This window comes from Oncorhynchus gorbuscha, unplaced genomic scaffold (genome assembly GCF_021184085.1).
Source record: "Oncorhynchus gorbuscha isolate QuinsamMale2020 ecotype Even-year unplaced genomic scaffold, OgorEven_v1.0 Un_scaffold_579, whole genome shotgun sequence".
Classification (NCBI taxonomy): Eukaryota; Metazoa; Chordata; class Actinopteri; order Salmoniformes; family Salmonidae; genus Oncorhynchus; species Oncorhynchus gorbuscha.
In genome coordinates, this window is record NW_025745413.1 from 55,481 (window position 1) to 81,707 (window position 26,227).

Below are 26,227 nucleotides of genomic sequence, written 5' to 3' on the forward strand. Positions count from 1 at the left end.
TCAATTTTCTTACTGGTGCTCTTCCATGCCGTCCTTAGGAGGGGTGCGTCACTTGAGTAGGTTGAGTCACTGACGTGATCTTCCTGTCTGGGTTGGCGCACCCCCTTGGGTTGTGCCGTAGCGGAGATCTTTGTGGGCTATACTCGGCCTTATCTCAGGATGGTAAGTTGGTGGTTGAAGATATCCCTCTGGTGGTGTGGAGGCTGTGCTTTGGCAAAGTGGGTAGGGTTATATCCTTAAAACCTTGAGAGAATTGAGACATGGATTGTCTGTGTCATTCAGAGGGTGATTCGGCAAGACAACTGTTAATTGCCTTTGAACGGGGTATGGTAGTAGGTGCCAGGCGCACCGGGTTAAGTGTGTCAAGAACTGCAACACTGCTGTTTTTTTCATGCTCAACCGTTTCCCATGTGTATCAAGAATGGTCCATTACCCAAAGGACGTCCAGCCAACTTGACACAACATGGGCCAGCATCCTTGTGAAACGCTTAGGGCAGCTTATAGAGTCTATGCCCAGACGAATTGAGGCTGTTCTGAGAGGAAAAAGGTGTGCAACTCAATATTTGAAAGACGTTCCTAATGTTTTATGCACTCAGTGTATGTAGTCCTACATGTTTTTAAATAGTACAGTATCACAAACCACAGAACAAAACCATATAAAGTGTGGGCCTGTAGTATCTGTAAATCAACTAAACATTGTTTTTTATTTCCATAATGCAGATAATAAAGCATCGTTGTTCATGTAATAATCTAATATTAGCATTATAACTCTAGGAAGAGGAAATGGTCATAAAATCAAATAGATGAAAAGACGGACAAAAAAATGTTTTTGAACTACAACTTATTTTATTTAAAAATGTCAAATTCAGTGCAAAGTAATGTAGTGCATTGGTGTCTCTAGATCCCTGTTGGGTGGCAAAGTGTCACACGAATCCTGTGGGGAGAGAAAACAAAATCCGTACTTTCTCGTTGGAATGTACATATACAGAATGTACATAAATGGGCATAAACACGTGACACAGAAAATAAAAATATTGACATTCAGGAATTCAAAATACATCTAAATATATTTTGTTCTGTCTATGGAATATATCAACATTTATTTTTATATATGTATAAAATATACTTGTCTGTACAGTAAGTAAATTTAGGAAATCTAAAATGCACAAAAATGTTTCTGTAATGTCTAAAATAAAATATATGTGTATAATATATACTTGCCTATAGCGTAAAGCAATGCAGAAGCATTGTAAATGATGATAGAACACATCAAAATCAAAGGAGAGATTTAATTAAAAAATCATCTTTTAATACGTTTTTAATGCTGAAGTTTTTTAAGGCTGAAAAAAATCTATGTATGGCAAATCCCCTCTTTGCAAATGGGCTGCTGGACAAAAATAGTTCATATCCTTGCTGCTTCAGCCATTTGCTATGTTAAAGTAAAATCTCAGTTAATGATGAATGGATACAATTTGGAAGGATTTTCCAGAGTCATACCTCAGTAGGGTAGAGTGGCAGGTGGCACAACCATTTGTGCCATGAGGTCAAAGTGTGAAGGAGGGAGCAAGCCAGAGAGCTGTAGGAAGCAGTCCAGGCCCACGGCTTGGAGGCTTTGAGTTGGTCCCATCATGATAATGCATTGTAGGGTATCTACTGCCCCATCGACCTGCTGGTAGTGGGAAAGGTGTTAGCAGGAGACCACCAGGGACATCTATGATCGGCTGACACGGTCTTGGTTAAACCACATGTATTCTAAAGCAATATTCACCTGCTTTCATAGAGTAAGGATTCATTCCTTTGGGGACACTGCCAGTGGTCCCCTGATATCCATATGTCCCCATCGATGGAGGTGGTGGTGCACACTTGTTCTGTAAAACACATCAACGCATTTTCCAAATTGTTAGTAATATTATCACAGTTGAAATACAATGGTTCACTGTTTTTAATTTCATTGAATTTAAGTGTGTACCTCAGCCTTGGGCTTAGTTTTGTGAACCCATCTGTGCAGAGTTGGATCCCAGACAATCTGAGGAAGAAGATATTAGCAATTTTTTCATTTGAATCCACTCTATTGTCTCTACATAGAATATAGTGTTAATAACCAATTCCTTACAGATCTGTCTTTGTCCTCGGGTAGATTAACCTCCTTCTTATTAACTCTTCCACTCCCAAAGGCCCAGCTGAGCCAACCTCCACTGTTATTGTGAACAACAGGGGTCTCGGGCTCAGCCACCGGCCGGCTGCCAGTCTGGCACTGAGGGTTGGCCTCGGAGTGTTCCGGCTTCGTGATGGACATCATAGCAGGATGCTCAACATATCTAAGTCGGACATCTGTAATAAGTAGGAGAAGTCAGGCCACTCTGCTCATGTCACCATACAGAACAATTACTAGCTGATAGGTAGGAACGTTTCGCTCTGATACTCTGTTACAACCCAATCTTAACCTACACACAGTCACAGGGATTACTGGGAGGTTACTCCAGGACTCTGCCATCACATTGTTTTGGTTGCAAAATCAACAATTCCCTGCATATTATGTGAGGGCTTACAAATGTGACCAATCACCAAACTATTTCTTCATAAAATAGTCACATCATCATGCTATCACAAAGGTCATTTCTTTACTAATTAGGTAAGCTTAAGTGACCTCTTCTCTTGGAATAGAAGTCCACAGGTGGAGTACACGCTCTACCATCCCATTTCCACCGTTGTGCCACCATGGGGATGATGGGAGGTGGTTGTGGATGATTGTTTCCATTCTTCACAGGGACACTGGCTGTGAGGAGGATCTCCTCCCTGTGCACAAGGACGCTGGCCGTTGGGGATTCCCTCCCTCTGCGCAGTGACACTGTCCATCAGGAGGATCAACTCCCCTTGCGCAGGGATGAGGCCTGATGTTCGGAGGATCTCCTCCTTTCGCACAGTGACAGTAGCTGCTGTATGAATTCCCTCCCTCTGTGCAGGGACACTGGCTGTGAGGAGGATGTTCTCCCTCTTTTCAGGGATGAGGATACCCTCCCTCTCAGCAGGGACACTAGCCTTTGGGACAATCCCCTCCCTGTGCGCAGGGACGCTGGCCATTGGGACGATTCCCTTCCTATGCACAGAGACACTGGCCATCAGGAGGATCCACTCTTTTTGTGCAGGGATGAGGCCTGATGCTCTGAGGATCTTCTTCTTCTGCGCAGTGATAGAAGATGCTGGAAGAATCCCCTCCCTCTGTGCAGGGATGAGACCTGATGGTCGGAGGATCTCCTCCCTCTGTGCAGCGATGCTAGCTGCTGAGAGAATCCGCTCCCTCTGTGCAGGGACACTGGCTGTTTGGAGAATCCCCTCCCTCTGTGCAGGGACACTGGCTGTTTGGAGAATCCCCTCCCTCTGTGCAGGGACACTGGCTGTTTGGAGGATCCCCTCCCTCTGTACAGGGACACTGGCTGTTTGGAGGAGACCCTCCCTCTGTGCAGGGACACTGGCTGTTTGGAGGAGACCCTCCCTCTGTGCAGGGACACTGGCTATTTGGAGAATCCCCTCCCTCTGTACAGGGACACTGGCTGTTTGGAGAATCCCTTCCCTCTGTACAGGGACACTGGCTGTTTGGAGAATCCCCTCCCTCTGTACAGGGACACTGGCTATTTGGAGAATCCCCTCCCTCTGTACAGGACACTGGCTGTTTGGAGAATCCCCTCCCTCTGTGCAGGGACACTGGCTGTTTGGAGAATCCCCTCCCTCTGTGCAGGGACACTGGCTGTTCGGAGGATCCCCTCCCTCTGTGCAGTGATGCTAGCTGCTGGGAGAATCCCCTCCCTCTGTACAGGGACACTGGCTGTTTGGAGGATACCCTCCCTCTGTACAGGGACACTGGCTGTTTGGAGGATCCCCTCCCTCTGTGCAGGGATGAGGCCTGATGCTCGGAGGATCTCCTCTCTCTACACAGCAACTTTGGCTGCTGTGATGATCTGCAGGTATAATATAGAGCATATAGTCATTCCTAAAAAAAATCAACCACTTGGAATCTATAACATCATTGACACATACACTGAGTGTATTAAACATTATTAAGAACACCTTCTCTTTCTGTGACATAGACTAATCAAGTGAAAGCTATTATCCCTTATTGATATTAATTGTTAAATCTTCTCAGTGTAGATGTAGGGGAGGAGACAGGTTAAAGATTGATTTGTAGACAATTGAGACATCGATTGTGTATGTGTGTCATTCAGAGGGTGAATGGGCAAGACCAAAGATTTAAGTCCCTTTGAACAGAGTATGGTAGTAGGTGCCAGAAGCACCGGTTTGTGTCAAGAACTGCCATGCTGTTGGGTTTTTCACGCTCAACAGTTTTCCCTGAGTATCAACAATGGTCCACCACCAAGGGGGGAAACTCAATGGGAAGATGTTCTTAATGTTTTGTTCACTCAGTGTAGATCAATCCCTAGCATATACTTTAATTTGTATGTGTACTGATACTGTAAATACACAAATTATTAAATACACAAATTATATTAATGTTATCTACAATATATTATAATACCGTAAGCCTCCCTGCTGCAGGGGCATTTCCTCATACAATTTTGATCTTTGATCATTTTCACATTTATTGTGTTTGGAATGGCCCTGTTACTACAGGAGATGATGCTATCATAAAGTATTTGATGTACGTATGTAGTATAATTACCCATAATGCTCACTGACTGAACATTTCAGAGATAGCATTAACAATTGTACATGAGACAGTGCTTCCAGATATTGAGGTATCTTCCTTCTGAGGAATATAAAACAAATCTGGTGTGTGAGTACTCACATGAAAGGTATCCATGATTCTAGATTAAGCCAATCATGTATTTGATTACATTTACATTTACATTTAAGTCATTTAGCAGACGCTCTTATCCAGAGCGACTTACAAATTGGTGCATTCACCTTATGACATCCAGTGGGACAGTCACTTAACAATAGTGCATCTAAAACTTAAGGGGGGGGGGGGTGAGAGGGATTACTTATCCTATCCTAGGTACCATCCTATGGGTCAGCAATGGAATTATTGCTACACAGCTTTCAGGCGACTTTGTCTTGAGCCTGGATGAATCATTGAAATACAAGTAATATTGTGAATTTGTGATGAATAATTGCCATTGTGATTTGGAATATTACATCAAAGTTATTAACTAACTCTTACGATGAATCACTTGACTTGAGTAACTTGAGTTGACAGAAGTAGCAACTTTATATTCTGACCTAGACACTGATTTGTGCAATGCCCAATGCATAATCTATGCATGTTATTGGCCGAGGGTCTCATAATCCAAAAACAGCATTGGCCATTGGACTGCTAAGACAAAACAACTAACTTTTACGATTAATCACTTGACTGGAGTAACTTGAGTTTGGAACTAAAACATTAAAAGTAGGCTATAGCTTGATGCATATCCTCCTGTCCAGTCGTGCGTGAAGATACCTTTAGGCAGATAAAAGCGCGGTACGGGTTGAGACACGCTCGGTAATGTGAATCTGTAACACTGATATAAAAACACGTTTTCATTTATAATTTATACTGTAGAATGACCTGCAAGCCAATCAGAATCTAGTTTTAAACAATAACGTGGGTTCCATGGAACGTCAAACATATTAGGCCACTTGCGTCACAGATTACAGTCACTGAACATGGGTTTAATAGCTATATTGGCTACATGTACAGTATATGCACATCATATTGAATTGAGAATACATATACTGCACCACTGTAATTATGTAGCCTAATCCTATGAGGATCATATGTGAAATGTTAGAATCATGGCACATGAAAACATAATGAAATTGACTGCAGATTATAAAATTCACTGACACAATTTCCATGTAATTTCAATTAAATTATGTTGAACCAACGTGGAAAAAACATTGAATTGATGTATGTGCCCAGTGGGAAGTGATCAATTCGAAATGATTGAATACATACAGTATTACAAAGAAAGAGATACAAAAATTGCTTCGAAAATCTTGAAAAAGTCTGAAAGCGTCTGGTATCAAATCTCTTGACTTTCACACATATTTATAATCTCGCGATGTTTATTTCTGGAGGGACCATTTTAGGGTTTTCTCACAAAGTTTATAGTTTTAGACTGCAGTTGCAATTTTTTTTCACAAAAAAAATATATCTAACCATACAATTAATCATTTTGTAATTATTCAAACCATTGACATTTTTGTTGATTTCCAACGAACAAGCTAGCTATCGAAAAGTTTCAGCGTGTGTAGTTACGTTAGCCTGCTAACGTCTTCATAGCTAGAAGCATGGAATCAGGAAATTACCAAACTGTTGCTGAGATAATGGATGTTGAAACTTCCAAGGAGAAAAGAGGCATTGTTGAAACTCATATTCTTGCAGTGTAAAAAAGGGGGGTGAATGCGATTCATACCCGAATACCCCAACCAAGGATCAACTTCCAAAGAAGCTGAGAAGTGAACCATCAATGAGCCAGCTACAGGACAACATCGTCCGCATCCTCACGGCTAAAATCAAAGAGAGCGCAGATAACATCATGAATTTGGTGTAAAAGAACACTGTCAGTATCGTTAACCTGAAGAAATCGATTGATTTCAGTGCTGAGGAAGTAAAAACTCTGAAGCAGCAGAACGCAACATTGAACATTCAGGTTGCAAAGCAGGAGAAGAAACTCACTGAAATGGAGTCAAAGGTAAACGAGAATGACCGGTATAGTCGGAGATGGACTCTTAGAATTTATGGAATAGCAGAAAAATCTGACTAACATCAAAGCAAGAGTGAAGGACATTTGCTGGGCAATAGTCCCCGAGGAGGAGCAAAATGTTGTTGCAGGTTCTCTGGATGTAGTGCACCGCCTGGGTAGGCTGAGAGATGGGGAAAACAACCAGCCACCACGACCAGTGATCATGAGATTCATCTCCAGGACAGCGAGGGATATGACATGGAAAAGTGCAAAGAAAAATTACTATTTAAAGAAGAACAACCTGAGGTTCAAGGAGGATCTGACAGCATTTGACAAAGAAGCTCGGAATCCTCTGTGGCTGACGCCTAGTTTGTTGACTGCTGGATTTATCAAGTGAGTTGTGACTTGAACTCTTGGACCGAACACTGGGACTCTGATTTCAGCCATAGGGACTTGTGACTCGACTCTTGACTCAAACATTGGTGACTTTGACTCAACTCAGAGTTAGTGAAAGGGTCTTGTGAATTGACTCGGACGTATGCTAAAGTGACTCGACTACAACACTGCTGCCATTACATGGCTACTACTACTGCTACAGCTACAACTAACAATTCTGGCAAGGGGTACCCCATCTTGGATACTCTTTTCTGCTGCTCCCTCAAAAGCATTAAGCAGACATTTTGATTATACCTCCCTCCCCACAACTCCCTGTTGGGGTGAGTCTATCTACAAATAAACGCAGCAAGAAGATTACAACAGCTAACACAGGAAGCTGAAATCCGGGGGTCCGCCTTATGTTCCCTCAGTTCTGCCCCGTTTTGAAAAGGTGCTTTTCATTCATGACCAGGCCATGTTTCGGCCATTGTGCCGCACCAGGCAAGACAATTGCAGACCTTATCCAATCCGGCAAATAAATAGGCCTATAGTGTACAGTGTCGGCCTATAATGTCATTTTATATCTATGCCTCCCTAGTCCTGATTCCTTATAGGGACTTGTCCTTTAAGATATGAACTTCAGCTACCCAAGTTTATAATGAGGTTTCTTGAGGCTTTTCGCAAAGACATCAATGTTGATGTAAAGGCCTACGTCTTCACAGCAGTACAAACCTGAAATCACTTATTATCATTACATTTTATTCCACATAGTGAAACCAGAGGTCTAGTGGAGGGTAAATGCAAATAGGATTTTAAAAAGGCCTGTTATGAGAGAGTGAGAGATGGCTGTTAATATTGCTAGGCTGTTTGGTCTGGGGGTAGGTAGTGAACCTGATTGCTGAGGGGTTAGGTTGCTAGTTAGAATCTTAACCTGCCATAAACTACTTTGTGTCAGCAAGTCTCCCCAGTGAAACATGTCCATATCCACCACTCCATCTCTCATGTACAGACCATTCAAGTAGCTGCACTTAACACCTCACTGATACCGATTGTGTAAGCTACAAACCCAAAATGTCTAAGGAAATGTAGCTAACAGTAATAACATTGCACACATATTCAGAAATCTGGGTTGATGGAATCATTGGTATGCAGGTCTACTCTCCATTATTTCCCGCTCATGAACCTGCCCCTCCCCCACTGCAGAGTGCACAAAAGTACCAAACTACCAGAGGTTTCACAGGTCAACACAGTTCCCCTCCATCATGCTGCAGTGACTAATCTCTGCCAGGGTTGCCATGTACGCTATTTGGTATTTTATGGAGGTACTTTTAAAACTTTGCTGCAGGTGAAAAGTTTTGGTCGCTGGGTGCAAGTTTTTATACTACTTCTATATTGCAACGTTACCAACATGGTATTTTAAAAAATCCATACATTTCCCTGTAATCTGCTGAAATGGTGATAGTTTTCAGGCTTTGAAGGAATGTTTCGAGTAGAACTCCTCGAAAATTGAAATTCACCTGGCAAGCCTGTCTCTGCCTTGAGCATGATCACAACTAAAGTAGCTGTGAAACACGTTTTTTAAGGAAGAGAAGGAAGGTTGCAGACGTTGGCAATCATGCAAGAACGTAAGCTATTAACTAAACTGTTAACCAATATTTGAGCTAAAATTGTATTTGTTGTATTGGCAAGCAATGTATGTTCCCGTTGTCTTTATTTGTAATTATTTGTAATTCTGTCTTTCGGTGGAATCCAACATGCATTGACAACATCCGAAACCTGCATTGTGTCAGATATTCTGACTGCATCATGAGATTGAAATTGGTAGGCATATCCAAACAATTCATTAATGTGCCATTGTTTCTTTGCATGTTTTGACCTTATACTTATTTACTGCTTGCTAATGATTAGCATGCTAGCTAGCGGTTAGCGTGCTTGTTTAGCATAAATGGTTAACATGTCTTTGATATGTCTTTGATTCAGAATACATGATTGTGGTTAACCCAATTTTACATGAATTGGAAAATAATATTGCTAGTGTAACTTTAATTGGCTTACAAGCTAGCTAGAAAAGCCTGTTCCTTTTCATCTGTTTTGTCAAGTCATAAGTATGCATGTGTGCTGAAATATTGAAATAAATCCCCTCATTAAGTTATTTTATTTAAGTTTTAGAAGTTTATTTTATCGCCCTTTCTTACCCAAAGAGAAATAAGTTGCTAGTTATTTTGGCTTTGCATGTAAAAGAGTGAAATACCACAACAGGAATAAGGATTGTGGAAAGTGTCAAATTTGGTAGGACTGTGCCAATTAACATGCCTTGCTTTAGCCATATCACTCCTACTGTTTCTCGTTTAGTCCATCCATAAAAGCAGATCAGCTTTGGTTGCATCCAGGAACTTGCATAATGTGCTTATGTTATGTATATACTTGCTTTTTTACCTTGAAAGCCGCCTTAAAAAAGGAAATTGTAATACATGTTTGTAGGATCTCTATCAGTCAATGATAACAGTCATTGATAACAGTCATTGGTGTTCCGCAGCCCATCCCCATTGTTGTATGTCGAGCAATCTTGTCATTCTTTTAAGTCTCAACCATTTGAAACTTGTCTTCCTTTACAATGGCACTGCAGAGGCTAAGAAGACGCATGGAAACTCTAAAAGATGCATCATTTGAAAAGGAAATTATACATCCTGAAGCTCAGGTTTGTCAGTTGTTTAGAATGAGGATACTGGGGATGGTTGAATCATATTCAATTGCCTAATTTGCACGACTAATTTCAATTTATTGTATCCTTAGATGTCAGACACCGAGGCTGCCAGCAGTACCTCTGGGTCGATAGTCAATGTGTTGGATGATGCACCGCCATTGATCAGAACAGACAGTGTATACGTAAGTTAGTGTCATTCAACACCAGCACACTGTAAGTTCTTGTGAATCAGCTTTGTAAATCAAAGACATGCAAGTCTGATCTTTCATCCCATATTCATTGTATTATAACAAAATGTAAAGTAGAGGAGCACAGAGCCATAACTAATCAAAATGTGCCAGTGTCCAAATACTTTGTTATCTGTCTTAGTTATCCAAGATACTTTTTTCTGCAATACAGTTGACCAAAGCTATGCATGGATACAATACTGATGACTCAATAACCAGTATTGACAACAGTGTAGATGGTTATGTCCCAGGATCATCAGAGGAAGGCAATGTCTATGAAGAAAATCTGACAGGTATGTCTATACCTTACATACACATGAACCTATTCTTAATTACAATGTCCTGTTTGAAAATGACATGTTTTCCAGGAGAGATGTCAGTGATTTGGGCCAAACAGCCAATGACCAAGGGAGCGCTGGGAGAGAGGAGAGGCTCACACGGTAAGCATGTTTCCTGCTGCATTCAGTCAGTGCATTTTCACTCTGTAGTGTCAACTTATGACTGTCCTGGTCCAGATCAATTCTGTCTTCATCAGTTAGTGTATTTCCAACCATGCCAGCACAGAACGGTTCAGTTTGGATTGTACAGAAGCTAAGTCGTTAGATCTGGAACTAGTGTGTCAGGATAGATGATAACACAGCAGGATTACCACGCTTTACCTGGGGGAGGGAACTAGCGTGTCAGGATAGATGATAACACCGAAGGATTACCACACTTTACATTGTTTTACCTGGGGAGGGAACTAGTTTTTAATTTTTTTAATTTAACCTTTATTTTACGAGGCAAGTCAGTTAAGAACAAATTCTTATTTTCAATGACGGCCTAGGAGCAGTGGGTTAACTGCCTGTTCAGGGGCAGAACGACAGATTTGTACCTTGTCAGCTCGGGGATTCAAACTTACAACCTTTCGGTTACTAGTCCAACAGTCTAACCACTAGGCTACCCTGCCGCCCCTATTGTCGACCGATACCTTTTTGTTCCTTTGGCACCTTTGCTAAGAGATGACATTATGAATGACTACATTAAATAAAGGTTGACTACAATACAGTACTTGAACATCTCTCTGTATTAACTCTACAAGGTTACAGCTGTATCTGCAGAGAGTGTGTTGAGGTTAAACTAACAATCCCAACTAAATAACTACATAGATAAGGATGTGATCTGTTACTTGGATATATTGAATCCATTATTGAAATGGTTGTTCCAGTTTAAATACTTTACAGAAGAACTACACTACAGCCGTTGAGTGGAGGCATTCTCTCGATGGCTGAGTGGCTGCTGCCAACATACAGACTCAATCTCTAGCCACTTTAATAATTAGTAATTCGATGTAATAAATGTATCACTAATCACTTAAACAATGCCACTTTACATAATGTTTACATACCCTATATTACTCATCTCATATGTATATACTGCACTCTATACCATCTACTGCATCTTGCCTATGCCGTTCGGCCATCGCTCATCCATATATTTGTATGTACATATTCTTAATCATTCCTTTACACTTGTGTGTATAAGGTAGTTGTTGTGAAATTGTTACATTACTTGTTAGATATTACTGCACGGTCGGAACTAGAAGCACAAGCAATTCGCTATGTGTATGTGACAACATTTGATTTGATTTGCAATGTGCGGTCTCAAGTAGTTGGTAAAATTACAAGTGAACTTGTTTCAAGAAGTCAGCAACTTTAGGTGATTTCCTCGTAACAGATTTTTTTTCTAACTCATGAGCGTAATTTCTGTGCTTCTATAATGTCTGGAAAGCATGGTCCTCTCAAAAGGTATGTATTTATGAAGAGTCCTAAATTGGTTAGAAATACATGACTGTGTGCATATTTGGTGTATTCGAGTGGTCCATGCATGTGTGTGTGTGTGTACAGTATCGATCTGAGCTGTGATGCAGGTTGGGGGGACATTGACCCTGGCTGTGAAAGACAGACCACACAAACCTTTAGTTTTCATGTCATAGCCAGTAGAATTCTGCTGGATCTGTTCAATAGGCAGTTACAGTATGTTTATGTCAGATGGCATATCATGGTTATAAAGGTTATATGCATATTAATTGTGCAATATATAGTACACGAGGTCACAAGTCAGTATACCATTGAGATAGTGTTACCAATTCTTTCATCCCCATTATTAGTGAATTTCCCTCAGCTACTCTTAAAGTCAAAGGGTAAACCAGTTCTCTTATAGCTTACGAATGCATCATATTCATTTCCATATGTACTGCATAGACTGTATTGTTTGCCTGACACGTTGTGTGTGCATGTTTGTGTGTGTGTTGGGGGGGATTCAGGATTGTTGTCTTGCAGTAAGCTACACTTAACAGCAGCTTAGAACGACTAGGGAATCAAAATATTTAAAAAATGTTCCATTTTGTCTCCTAAAATGTCATCAGGCCACATCAATTGGCCACATTTGCAGCCAAGGCCTTTGGTGTCCTGCTGCTCTACTTTTGGGGCTGTTTTTCTCTCAATGTTTTCACTCAATCATGCTTGAAACTGAACTGTTGAATGAGTATCAGCTGTAGTAGCCCTGTGTTACCTAGGACTTTTTAATAAATGTGCTTTTCCTCTCGTGGGTCCATATCGGTCTATGCGTGTGTCCCATACCAGGGTTGGGGTCAATTTGAATTAGGTAATTCAGGAAGTGATTAGAATTGAAATTCAAAAAGCTTCTCTGTTTAATTTTGTTGACAAGTAGTTGAACATAGATGCCTTTTTCAATTATTGAATTGGAATGTGTTAATTTAATTAGAATTCCTGAATTTACCCAACTCTGTCCCATGTACTTTTATTTTGGTATTAGCTTCTTATAGCATCAGCTGTTACTTCAAATATCTATTGTATGTTGTTTTGTCATGTCTATATGCTTGGACTGCAGTTGAAGTCTTTAACTATTTCGCTAAGGATGTTTTTAAGTGTAGGCCTATGAGATGTTGTCAGTTAATGTGCGAAGCAAAGCATTCACAAGCCTCTGTCACTATGGAGGGAAGCTAGCTGCGGCTAGCCTAGCAGCTAACATGAACCTGCTTGCTAGGCTTGGGCGGCATACTGGGGTATTTGGAAATAGTCACGGGATGGTTTTTCAATACCATCAATACCATTTAAACTATTTATTTGAAGTGTTTTAATTGATTTTAATATTTGTAGGTACTTTTTAAGTAAATATTTGCAGTCAGCTTGTGCAATACGTTAGGAGATAAAGATTGCGTTCTTCATTTCACCTGTCACGTTATTTTTCATTATGAAGCTTACCAGTAGTCCCCAGTCACATGGTGTTTGTTTACAAACACACAATGACAAGAGACAGGAGCCTTGTGAGTCACTCACTGTTGTGCAGCACGCGCCAGGTGTTCTAGTTACAGTATGGAATTCACAACTAAATGTTTGCCAGCTAGATCTCTTATAACTATTAAGTTAACTGTCAAAATGTGCTAAATGCTCTGCAGTTGGGCATTTGGTTTGCTAATTTGGTAGCTAGTTTCTAGCTAAGTGGTTACATTCTTGCAAAATAAAGCTTCTCTTGGTAACAGCAGATAATCCCTTCCTGGATCAAGAGCCTTGTTGTCGAATATTTGTTTTGTGCATGCAGAAAACAGAGTAGAAATTATGAGTTACTTGTATAACTTTGTGAGCTGGTCTGTCTGTCCTGCAAATAGTTTGTCAGAGACTGGATAAAATGTTTGCAATGCACTTATTAGCATTTCGCTTTCATTCACTATGGAATTTTACATGTAATTGTTAACATGGCTAACTCTTGGATTACAGAGGCTCAGTGGGGTTGGAAAACAGCGCCCCTTGTGTTCAGTGCCTGTATTACCGAATATCCTGGGTTGTCACGAGGTCGGTATGACAATCTGGAGACTGCCCAAGGCTACTTGATTGCTAATGCTAATTGAACAAATCAGTCCTGCTCAATCGATCCTATTTATTTGTATGGGAATTTTCATTTTTTTTTCTGCTGCTACTCTTGTTTTACAGAAACACGTTTGAGTGGGTTTTCTACAGTCTGGTGTATGTTGACACAATATGGAGAATGCATAGGCTGCAAACCAGCATGACTATCACGCATAAACTATAGACGAGTTTCACTCACTACTGCAGTTTGGAGTTAGTTATGGGGCATACTTGAACTCTTTAAGGGAACATGAACATTTCTACTCCTGCAAATTGTGACTAATATCCCCAATCAAATTCTACGAGATGGGTTTTTGAATGCAGTACTGTATTTTCATTGAAATGGCAGATATTTTCTGAATTCACACAAAAATGTATGTAATTATTTTACTATTTTGTTTCAAATGGTCCCTCTGGCATGCATATTTATGTATGATTTAAGACATGTGTTTGAATCCCACCCCCTTGATATTTTGAAGTTCATTTTAGTCCTCCTCCTTGCATGTTTTGTTCCATACCTTTGCCTTGGAGAAAACAACTATAGCCCTCCAAGTCTAATACACTATACACACCAGCAGCCTACAGTGTTAACTTATTGAGAATGTATATCATTGCACTTAACATTCAAACTCTTCAGATCTTAACCGGATCAAACTGTAATGTTAATATATTACCCTAAGTCAAACTGGTTTTGGCGTCTTAGACTCAAAATGTTGTTTTCTCCTCGTATTAAAAACACTGTTTCATCGTTTGGATTAAAAACACTGGGTATTTGTTTTGAAGAGCTTTGTGTTTTTTTGTGTGGGGGGGCAATACTTAGCTCTACTGCTGTCTGTGTAGAGGCCTGGTTAGAATTGTATTGCAATGACAGGTGAAGTGCTTGTTGAAATCATGCTGCCTTGCTGCTCATTCCTTAAAGTACTATTACCAACGAATACCTGTGTCTGTAGCCATAGCTGTTCTTAACCTGTTCAACTCTGACGCCCTCTGGTGACATTTTATAAACGATGCATAATATTGTCTACTGCCTTCATAAAGTACATTTTGGTCCTTACAGAAACATGCTTAGGGAAAGAGGAATACCTAGTCAGTTGTACACCTGAATGCATTCAACTAAAATGTGTCTTACGCATTTAACCCAACCACTCTGAATCAGAGATGTGCGGGGTCTGCCTTAATCGACATTCACATCATCGGCACCCAAGGAACAGTAGGTTACCTCCCTTGCTTAGGGGCAGAACGACAGTTAATAAAGTACTGTTAGAAAGCTAAGAACTGGGATTCTGATAAGCGTCAGAAACAATGTGACTATTACAGAGCCCAAGATACCGGGGAGGTCCCAATTGTCAGTTGTTGGGAAATAAGAGATTTGAAAGTATAGGTTCGACATAAAATATGTAACGAATTACTCGCTGTAAACATGTGCACATTTCCATAGGAACAGTGTCACGGTTTTCTAATGGTGAAGGAGACTCGGACCAAACTGCAGCGCGTATACTGTGATCCATGTTTATTTACACAACGTAACACGAATCCAAAACACAAACTCTACAAAACAATAAACGTAGTGAAAACCGAAACAGCCTTAACTGTTGCAAACTAACACAGACTAAGGACATCAAGACACTCAGGACAATCACCCACAATACAACCAAAGAATATGGCTCCCAATCAGAGACAACGATAAACACCTGCCTCTGATTGAGAACCACTTCAGACAGCCATAGACTCTCCTAGAACACCCCACTAAGCTACAATCCCACTAAGCTACACACCACATACAAAAACCCATGTCACACCCTGGCCTGACCAAATACATAAAGAAAAACACAAAATACTTCGACCAGGGCGTGACAAACAGAGCCATTTTAAAAGTGTGGGGTTTGTGCAACGTTTATCGTATGACAGGATATACACATGAGAAGAAAGCTGAAGTCTCTATCCATACATTGATGTAAATATTCCCTTGTCTGATTCCCAGTTCGTCCACTCGCTAGCAGTCGGAGGTCGCATGAGTTCTCTTGGCCACTTGAAACCAGTTGCGTCTGGATCCTGTCATTTCCTAATGAGCCGCCCCCAGGTGGTGAGGGTAGGCAACATCATATCCTCCATGCTGACACTCAACACGGGGACCCCTCAGGGGTGCCTGCTTAGTCCCTTCCTGTACTCCATGTTTACCTGCGGCTCCAACACCATCATTAAGTTTGCCAATGACACGATTGTGGTAGGGCCTGATCACCAACAACGATGAGACAGCCTATAGGGAGGAAGTCAGACTTCAAAGAGTTCTTTTTCCTGGAGGGCCACAATGTGTAGTAATCTTTGGCCAAACCAGGCACACTAGAGTCTATGGAGCGATATGATATTGAATCTGAAATTCAGTTTATGTTGGCACTAATATCACTCCATAACATTCTAGCTATATGTCTTGGTTAATGCCTGGTTGGAAAAAGACTGTAGCTCCTAAAGACATGATGGGACACCAGTTGGGTAGAAGCACTATATGGTCCTGTAGCCTACTTTGTCACATGTAAACAAGTTTAGGATGCCAAATGTTACCAAACATCCTACGCTTCCACTTGTCCCAGTCAAACTTATCTTGACCTTTATCAACCCTACTGCATATTCCCTTTAGTTTTCATTTCAATTTCATTTTATTGTACTTTGTTTGGGACGGCACAAGACACTGAAAAAAAAGTGTATATTTTTGGTCTAGTGTTAATTTTTTGTACTATGATTTTCTCATAACAATGGCATTTTACTTCTCTATTGCTCAATACTGTATGCTATGTGGAACCACTGACAGAATAGGGGAGTATCTGTGGCCACATGATAAAACACTTCACCGCCAGTGGTTAGGGGGGCTGCTATTTGTCCAGTTACTTCCACACCTTTGGCCAGGCCAACTACGCAGGCAAGTGTGCGCTTTCCACATGATTTAGAGTTACCTCAACTCAGTGCATTCGAGCCAGTTTCACCTAATCGAAGAAGGATGTGTCTATGGATTTCCTTGCGGGCATTGTTAAGCAGATAGGTGAAAATATTGCCTCTTGTTTGGAATCAAAGGCTATGGGAGATAGGGTGGGACAGAAGGTTGATAATGTTGGTGTTACCAAGCTTGGGGCCAGCTCTAGTCTAAATGTAGTGGTGAAAAATTATGTCAGGGAACCAGTGTGTTTCAGGGGGGATGGTTCAGAGGAATACACATAGCGGTGCATGAGTGGGAGGAGAACATGTTAGTGTACATGCAGAAGAAGGGCTATGGTGGGCAGGAGAGGTCAGATGAAGTTTTGGGTAAGCTGACAGGGAGGGCACGTGACGTGGTAAGAGTAAGCCAACGGTAACCCAGTTGACTTAAGCCAGGGCTCTAGACAGGTTTTTGACATTCTGAAGCATCACTTTACCGACACAATCAACTCTGACATGCCCCTAGCTGATGTTTATTCTACATTGCCAATGGAAGGGGATACTCCATTTGATTACTGGATCAGACTGAACAGGGCCATAGAGGTGGCAGAGGACTGTTTGAAGAGGCAGAACAAGGAGCTAAACAATCCATCGGGTGTTTTGACTGTCATGTTCATCAAGCTCTGTCCGAACCCAGAGCTGTCATTGATATTCATGTGGAAACCATTGCATGAGTGGACGGCTGCGGAGGTCCATGGCAGGCTGGAGGAGTACCAGAGGAAGTGTAAGGCTCCACGTCCCTTGCGGCTGGCCCCACTGGTCACCACACTGACGCAGGAAGTAAGTAGGCCAGTGTCGGCTGTTGTAAACCCCTTGCCCGGAACCCTTGCAGCAGCCCACAAATGGCTCATCCGAGGCATTGGATTGTGTGATGGTCATGCTTGAACGGGTCTTGTAGCAGAGGCCACAGCAACCTGTAAGCGGCTATGATAATCGTTTCCATAGGCCCAGGAGAAGGGAGAACCCGTCTTTGCAATGCAAAGTGTGTGGGGATGTGAATCACAGCACAATGGATCATTGTTATTCTAACCACCTCTGCTTCCTCTGTTATGCAGCTGGGAATGTCCTCTTACTTCATTGGTAACTCCCGTCGCTCCATCAAACAGCAACACGACACAGCGGCAGGAAAACTAGCTGGCCCGCATGGGGTGGAGGGAAGTGCTGGGCCTTGTGAGGTGCCCCAATCCGATAGTGTTGTAGATTTAGAGTCAATATATTCAAGTGTTTGTGATGAAGTCAAGTCGAACGAAAAAGTAATTATGCAAAATACACAGAGAGTGCTCCACAACAATGAACTCTTCTATACTAGTGTGTTACTGGGGGATGTTATAGAGGTTCGCGCTATGATTGACAGCGGTTCTATGCCATGCACATTGAGCTCAACAGTGGTGCCACACCTTGAGAAAGCAGGGGTGCTCAAGAGTGGCTCCCTCAGTCCGACTGAAGTGGTGTTAGTTGGCTGCGTGGGGTTGAAGACCAAGTCTGTAGGTGTGGGTGAATTGAATGTCTGTGTATGGCAGCAGTGTCTCTGTCCCTGTTCTAGTAGTGGATGGCCAACGTGATGAGCTCATCCTAGGCAGCAACGTGATAAAACACCTCATCAGGGAGCTGAAGATGACCGGTGACTTCTGGGAGAAGATGTAATCATCTGAACACAATGGAGATGACAAACTGTTCCGTCTGATGGCTAATGTAGATAGATGGAAAGGGACAGAAGTGCCGGAAAGAGTGGGCACGATAAGGCTGAAGCGGGCGGTCACACTGGAGCCCATGCAGGAACATCTAGTCTGGGGCCGGTTGTGTACGCCTCAAAATGTATCCGCGGGCATTGCTGTCGTTATTGAGCCTACGGGGGCACGCTCAAGACCAAAAAACATTCTAGTGGGGAGAACAGTAGTGACATTGTGGAGTGATGGCTGGGTCCCTGTCAAAGTTATCAATCCCTCACCAAAGCCAGTAACAGTGAGACGCAATGCCAAGATAGCGGACGTTTTTCCTTGCATGGCATTACAGGACTTTGACACGGACTATATAGATGGGCCCACTGTCGAACCGGTCCCCCTGGTGCAGCAGATACACAAAATGGATGACAATCAAGACTTTGGCAATGGTAGTGGAGATAGCTTGACCATTGACAGTGCCGTCAAACCGCACAGAGTGACAAGTGAGGTGTTGCACGAGTTAGGGCTAGGTGACATTGACATACCTCACCAAGCTGATGCTCTGGCGGCCCAGGGTGGCAATGCCTTCTTCTCTACAATGGATTTGACCTCAGGCTATTACAATGTGGAGGTGCATGAAGACAACAAGAAGTTTACAGCCTTCACTTCTCATTTTGGAATTATATGAATATAACCGTCTTCCACAAAGACTATGCAACAGCCCAGCTACATCCATGAGGATGATGTTGAGCATTTTTGAGGATCAACATTTTTCTAGCCTTCTATGCTACCTGGACGATGTGTGTTTTTTTTTCCCCCGACTCAAGAACTTTGATTGCAACGCTTGGAGTCAGTTTTTGAGCGTCTCAAGGCCCATAATCTGAAACTGTCTCCAAAGAAATGCCATTTCATGAAGAGGTCAGTGCGGTTCTTGGAGCATGTTATCAGTGAAGGAGGTGTGGCCACAGACCCAGAAAAAGTGAAAGCTATTGCAGGGATGACAGAAGGATCTCATGGAGGATAACACGGACGTGCCCTCCCAGGGGAAGATTCGGCCCTTTCTCGGAATGATAGTCTATTACCAGCAGTTCATTGAGGGGTGCTCCACCATCGCTAAGCCGCTGCATGGGCTGACAACTGGAACGAAGGCACCACGCCATGGGAAAGGCAAGAGGAAAAGAGGAATACATAGGAAACTCACAGCAGCAGACTGGACTTGTGAGTGCAAACAGGCCTTTAGTCAGTTAAAACAAGCTATCCTCGATCAGGTCATGCTAGCCCACCCTGATTTTAGTAGATCTTTCTTGCTGTCTGTAGACGCATCTAGTATTGGATTAGGTGTTGTCCTCTCCCAAGTGCCAGGTGATGGATCTGCAGCCAGGCCCGTAGCATTCTCTAGCAAATCTCTTACTTATGCACAGTCAAAGTTTCTTTCCCATAGGTTAGAGTTTTTTGCTTTACGCTGGGCCGTCTGTGGGAAGTTTAGTCATTGGCTAAGGGGCAAGCCTTTTACTGTATGGACAGACAACAACTCATTAACGTACATCCTGTCCAAGCCCAAAAAGACGCTGTGAACAGAGATGGGTTGCTAAACTCGGTCCATTCGAGTTTGAGAAAAAGTACATCCCCGGTCCCAAAAATGTCATTGCTGATGCACTCAGTAGACAGCCATTTGTGCAACCGAGCGCTCTCCACCGTATCACAAGGGTTTCATACAAGGCCTTGCTGGAAGAAGCTGCGGGAGTACATGCTGAGAAGGTGCAAGATGTGTTCCGCTGGTCGAACCACACATTCAACCTCGAAAGCTGCTCACCGTCAATTGAGGCACATGCCTGTGAAATTGTCAGGGACTGCCAAACTACCTCCTATCCTTCTCCTGGTTCTCTGTCAAAGGAAGCGGTGTCCGCAGTCCTGAGGTCGCTGGTCTCCGGAACTGTGTGCTGCTACTGCCTCAGCTCACTCAGTCCCTGGCGCCATCTGAGATGTCAGATGTGAGAGTGCTGTCCCGTGACGACCTGATATCAAAGCAGCGCCAGGATGATGCACTCGCCAGAGTTGTCTTCTACGTGGACAGGGGCCGTAGACCTTCTAGGAGAGAACGTGGCCATGAACCAATCAAGGCTCTGCGGATTCTGAAGACCTGGGAGAAGCTCACTCTGAAAATGGCTGTACTATATCGCGTTAACAAAAGTTTGCTGTCAAAGAGCAAGACGTACCAGTATATAGTACCCACCTCAATGAGGGCGACAGTTTTGAAGGGTGTCCACGATGAAGCCGGTCATCAGGGGCAACAGCGGACGTTGTACTTGACAAGACAGAGGTTCTTCTGGCATGGTCTGGAGTCGGATGTGAGAGAGTATGTCAAGACCTGCAAGAGGTGTGTGTTCAGTAAGGCCCCCGAGCCAGAGGCCAGAGCTCCACTGGAGAACATCATCACGACTGAGCCCCTCAAGTTGGTGCGTGTGGACTTTTGATCTGCTGAAGACTCCAACAAGTCCTTGGATTGTTCTGGTCGTCACTGATCATTTTACTAAGATGGCCCATGCCTTCTTGTGTCCGAACCAATCAGCTAAAGCAGTGGCCCTTCAGCTGTGGAACAACATCTTCTGTGTGTATGGTTTTCCTCGTTGTATCCACTCTGACCAAGAGGCCAACTTTGAAAGTAAATTGATTGCTGAGTTTTTGAGTGCTGCAGGAGTCGCACACAACTCCCTACCATCCGATGGGAAACGAGGTTCAATAGAACGCTGGGAAACATGATCAGGGCTTTACCTACGAGAGCGAAGCACAGGTGGCCATGGAAGCTGAAGTCGTTGACCTTCGCCTACAACTGTACAGTCCATGAAACCACGGGCCACGCCCCTTTCCAGTTGATGTTTGGGGGAACCCCACGTCTGCCTGTTGACATGATGTTTGGTACGGCGCTACAACACTCAGATGTTGGGGGTAGTTTTTACCAAATATTTATTATGAATGTACCATTTTTACCAAATATTTTAAATCAGCCAATATTTTTAAATCCAAAGATAAAGTGTAATAATATAACGTTGTTTTGTAAACATTTTATGAGGGCTGGGATGAGGCAGATAGGTGACAAAACATATGAGGTAATTCCTGCGTTCCTTCCATTTCAGGCAATATATGATAATGTGGTTGAAGTAGATGAAGAGATAAGTAAAACTACTGTGGAGAATATGTACAAGAAAATATTAGGATGTATTCCTGGGGAGTGGGTGATTTGAATGAATAAAAGAGGTGGTCAAAAGATCTAGGGGTTTACCGGTTTTATATTATGAAAGTATCTATAGAATGTGAAGACAATGATTTTAACTTGAAACATAATAGGATTTTTACAAATGTGGTTTTGCATCAAATAAATAGGAATATTAAAGGAGAATGTGATATTTGTGGTACGGGGGTGGAACTTTTTCCACTAGTTTTTAAAAGGGCTTTTAGTAAAACATTGGGGAGAAGAGATTTTTACTGGGGTGGAGAGGGGGAGGTTGTTTCTTTTTGGTTTAAATGGGAAAAGTAAAGTTGCCAATTTTAATTTGGTGAATTTTGTACTAAGTCATGCTAGATATGCGATAAGATTAAGAACGAAATTTAGGTCATTATGAAGGGGAAATTCTGAGTGGAGTTTTTTTTAAGGAGTATTTTAGAGAAAGGTATAGAGATCATATATAGATACGGTGGAGTAAATTTTGAAAAACTGTTTGTGTGGAGGAGTACTTTTATAGAAATTTTGTCAAATGGAAAACTTGTATTTAATTATTAATTGGTTTTAGTGGATAATTGTGTTAATTGTTTTTCTTTACTTTTTACATTTTTTTTCTGATTTTGTAAAGGGTGAATTGTTGATCCTTTATTTTTGCCTGAATGTTGTAAATATTGTGTTTTTTAAAATATAATAAAATATATTTTTTTTAAAATATTTTTTTAAATGCGCCCGATCTCGGGAGCTAAGCAGGGTCAGGCCTGGTTAGTACTTGGATGGGAAACCGCCTGGGAATAACAGGTGCTGTAAGCGTTTTTCTCCAGCAGAGGGTTCTCTTGTGTCATGCATGGAGCAACTGCCTTTTATTTATCACCCTAATAATGTTGTGTCTTTTTATTGGACTAAATGCAGTTTGTTAGTGCTTCCCTGCCCTGATCAAATCAAATAATGGACAGTGCGTTTCCCTCAATCTAGGCAGTGCATTCAGCATTTGTTTTTAGGCTAGGAGACTGTCAATGTCTGTAGTCCATTAGGGCCCTGTAAAATCCATTCAATGTTTTGCCTGATCCCCCCCCTATTCTCCATTTACATTTCCCCGTTGACCATTTGTCCCTGTTTCTGCAGGTTTTCGCTGGATTGGATGTTCTATGTCTGCGACAACGTTTAAAACCCTAGCAGGAAACCACTTTTGAGGTCTGGGAAAAAAGGAAGACATATCAATTTTGGGGTGTAGTTAAAGGCAAGTGTGCACCAGGAAGAGCATGACAGACGTAGGTTTACCATGTTGAGATATAAGGTGATGAAAGAAATCAGACAGACCAAGGGAAACTTTTTTATTAACATAATTGGTGAAAAGGGAAATTCTAAACTGACCTGGGAGAAACTAAAACAGTTAACAGGAAAGACCATAGTAACACTGCAAAAAGACTAGAAATCATGGTGAATAACAATCTTTAACACAGGATTCAGTCGAAATAGCAATAGCCTTCAATTCCTACTTTAGGAATTGGGTACTGACACAGAATCCCTCTACTGGTTTCTTGTGCTCAGTGCTAGTGAATGAAGCTCAACCAGTCTTCATCATAAGGGAGGTTTCTGAGTCAAAGGTGAACAAGGTGATTAGCTTACTAACGTACTCTAAAGCCAAATATGTGTTTAGGCTGGACTCTACTTTGCTTAAAAACTACAAAGAGTCACTCATTGGCCCCATTACTAAGGTCACCAACACATCTATTGGTCTTGGGGTGTTTCCAAGGGTATGGAAGTTGGCCATAATAAAGGCCATCTTTAAATCAGGCGACCCTGTTGACGTGAGTAACTACAGGCCCATTAGTATACTATCTGTGGTGTCAAAGGTTGTTGAAAAGTGTGTACTTTTAAACTCAGACAAAACAGAGATGCTTGTTCTAGGTCCCAAGAAACAAAGAGATCTTCTGTTGAATCTGACAATTAATCTTAATGGTTGTACAGTCGTCTCAAATAAAACTGTGATGGACCTCGGCGTTACTCTGGGCCCTGATTTCTCTTTTGACGAACATATCAAGACTGTTTCAAGGACAGCTTTTTTCCATCTACGTAACATTGCAAAAATCTGAAACTTTCTGTCCAGAAATGATACAGAAAAATGAATCGATGCTTTTGTTACTTCTAGGTTAGACTACTGCAATGCTCTACTTTCTGGCGAACCGGATAAAGCACTAAATAAACTTCAGTTAGTGTTAAATACGGCTGCTAGAATCCTGACTAGAACCAAAACATTTGATCATATTACTCTAGTGCTAGCATCCCTACACTGGCTTCCTGTCAAGGCAAGGGATGATTTCAAGGTTTTACTGCTAACCTACAAAGCATTACATGGGCTTGCTCCTACCTATCTCTCTGATTTGGTCCTGTCGTACATACCTACACGTACGCTACGGTCACAAGATGCAGGCCTCCTAATTGTCCCAAGAATTTCTAAGCAAACAGCAAGAGGCAGGGCTTACTCCTATAGAGCTCCATTTTTATGGAATGGTCTGCCTACCCATGTGAGAGATGCAAACTCGGTCTCAACCTTTTAAGTCTTTACTGAAGACTCATCTCTTCAGTAGGTCATATGATTGAGTGTAGTCTGGGCCAGGAGTGTGAAGGTGAACGGAAAGGCTCTGGAGCAACGAACCGCCCTTGCTGTCTCTGCCTGGCCAGTTCCCCTCTTTCCACTGGGATTCTCTGCCTCTAACCCTATTACAGGGGCTGAGTCACTGGCTTACTGGTGCTCTTTCATGCCGTCCCTAGGAGGGGTGCGTCACTTGAGTGTGTTGAGTCACTGATGTGATCTTCCTGTCTGGGTTGCCCCCCCCCCCTAAGGACAAAGGGGGCGTTGTTGGGGCTGTGTTTCTGGACCTTGATACGGTTAACTATGAGATTTTCATCACAAAATTGTCCAAGTTCAACTTTTCCCCCGATTGCCTTGAGATGGATGAAATCATACCTTGAAGGTAGAACTCAGTGTGTCAAAGTGAGCAATGAGCTGTCGCCCACTCTTAGCTATGATGTGGACGTGCCCCAAGGGTAAATACTGGGGCCCCTCCTGTTCAGCCTGTACATTAATGATCTGCCTTCTGTCTGTACTGGGTCTGAAGTTCAAATGTATGCAAATGATAGAGTGATATATGTGCATGCAAAGAGCAAACACGCTGCACAAGAACTCATTACGGTAATGGTCCAGGTTACAAGGTGGCTCAGTGACTCGTGCTGGCATCTCAATGTGAAAAAAACTGTTTGCATGTTCATCACAAAGAGGGCAATAGATGCTACTGAGCCAGATGTCTATGTCAGGGGAGAGGCTCCAGGTGGTATCTGATTTTAAGTACCTTGGCATCATACTTGATTCCAACCTCTTTTAAAAAGCATGTGAAAATGTAATTCAAATAGCCAAATTCAACCTGGCTAATTTCCGATTTATACGAAATTGGTTGACTACAGAGGTAGCAAAACTACTTCAAATCTATGATACTCCCCCACTTAACATACTGCTTGACTAGTTGGGCCCAAGCTTGCTGTACAAAATTAAAACCTATTCAGTCTGTCTACAAACAGGCTCTCAAAGTGCTTTTGATAGGAAGACCAATAGCCATCATCACTGTTACATCCTCAGAAAGCATGAGCTCCCGAGTTGGGAAAATCTTGTGCAATACACCGACGCATCTCTTGTTTCAAGATCCTAAATGGCCTGGCTCCCCCTCCACTCAATATTTTTGTTAAACAGAAAACCCAAACATATGGCAACAGATCCACAAGGTCTGCCATGAGAGGTGACTGTATAGTTCCCTTAAGGAAAAACACCTTTAGTAAATCCTTCCCATATCTGGAATACACTGCCCTCAGATACACATAACTGCACCATATTTCACACTTTCACAAAATGCATGAAGACATGGCTAAAGGTCAATCAGATTTGTGAACATAAACCCTAGCTGTGTATTGCCGCTTTCCATGTTGTCTGGTGTCTGTAGCTTGTGAGGTTTTATCTTGCTGCTTTTTGTTCTGTTGCTCTGTCTGTATGCTATGTCTTGCTTGTCATATGTTGCTCTGCGTGTGCTCACTGCTCAATGATTGTCTATATTGTAATTGTTTTTAATAACCTGCCCAGGGACTGCGGTTGAAAATTAGCCGGTTGGCTAAAACCGGCACTTTTACTGAAACGTTGATTTAATGTGCACTGTCCCTGTAAAAAAAAAAAAAACTCAAATAAACTCAAACCAGGCAGACAGTCAGAAACGTGCAACTATTTTCCATAGTCTACTTGAATTACACAAATTCTTGGATCTTTCACAGCAAAGAGAGAGAGAGAGAGAGAGAGAGAGAGAGAGAGAGAGAGAGAGAGAGAGAGAGAGAGAGAGAGAGAGAGAGAGAGAGAGAGAGAGAGAGAGAGAGAGAGAGAGAGAGAGAGAGAGAGAGAGAGAGAGAGAGAGAGAGAGAGAGAGAGAGAGAGAGAGAGAGAGA

The 26,227-nt window shown here is 42.2% G+C and overlaps 1 protein-coding gene across 3 annotated transcripts; it reads left to right on the plus strand.

Moving 5' to 3' along the window:
- The first annotated feature begins 121 nt into the window (after nt 1-121).
- Nucleotides 122-23,533, plus strand: LOC124018775. 3 transcript variants are annotated; one of them, XM_046334135.1, is made up of 8 exons: nt 122-162; nt 8,849-8,879; nt 9,685-9,756; nt 9,852-9,944; nt 10,162-10,282; nt 10,358-10,429; nt 13,769-13,843; nt 13,982-14,679. In XM_046334135.1, exons 2-8 carry the CDS (start codon nt 8,865-8,867, stop codon nt 14,059-14,061), a joined length of 528 nt encoding a protein of 175 aa, XP_046190091.1. In that variant the 5' UTR covers nt 122-162; nt 8,849-8,864; the 3' UTR covers nt 14,062-14,679. The 3 variants fall into 3 exon arrangements, with proteins under 3 accessions (XP_046190091.1, XP_046190089.1, XP_046190090.1); XM_046334133.1 differs by lacking the exon at nt 122-162 and having other exon boundaries at nt 6,068-8,879; XM_046334134.1 differs by lacking the exons at nt 122-162; nt 13,769-13,843; nt 13,982-14,679 and adding an exon at nt 22,868-23,533 and having other exon boundaries at nt 6,068-8,879.
- Nucleotides 23,534-26,227: the final 2,694 nt, after the last annotated feature.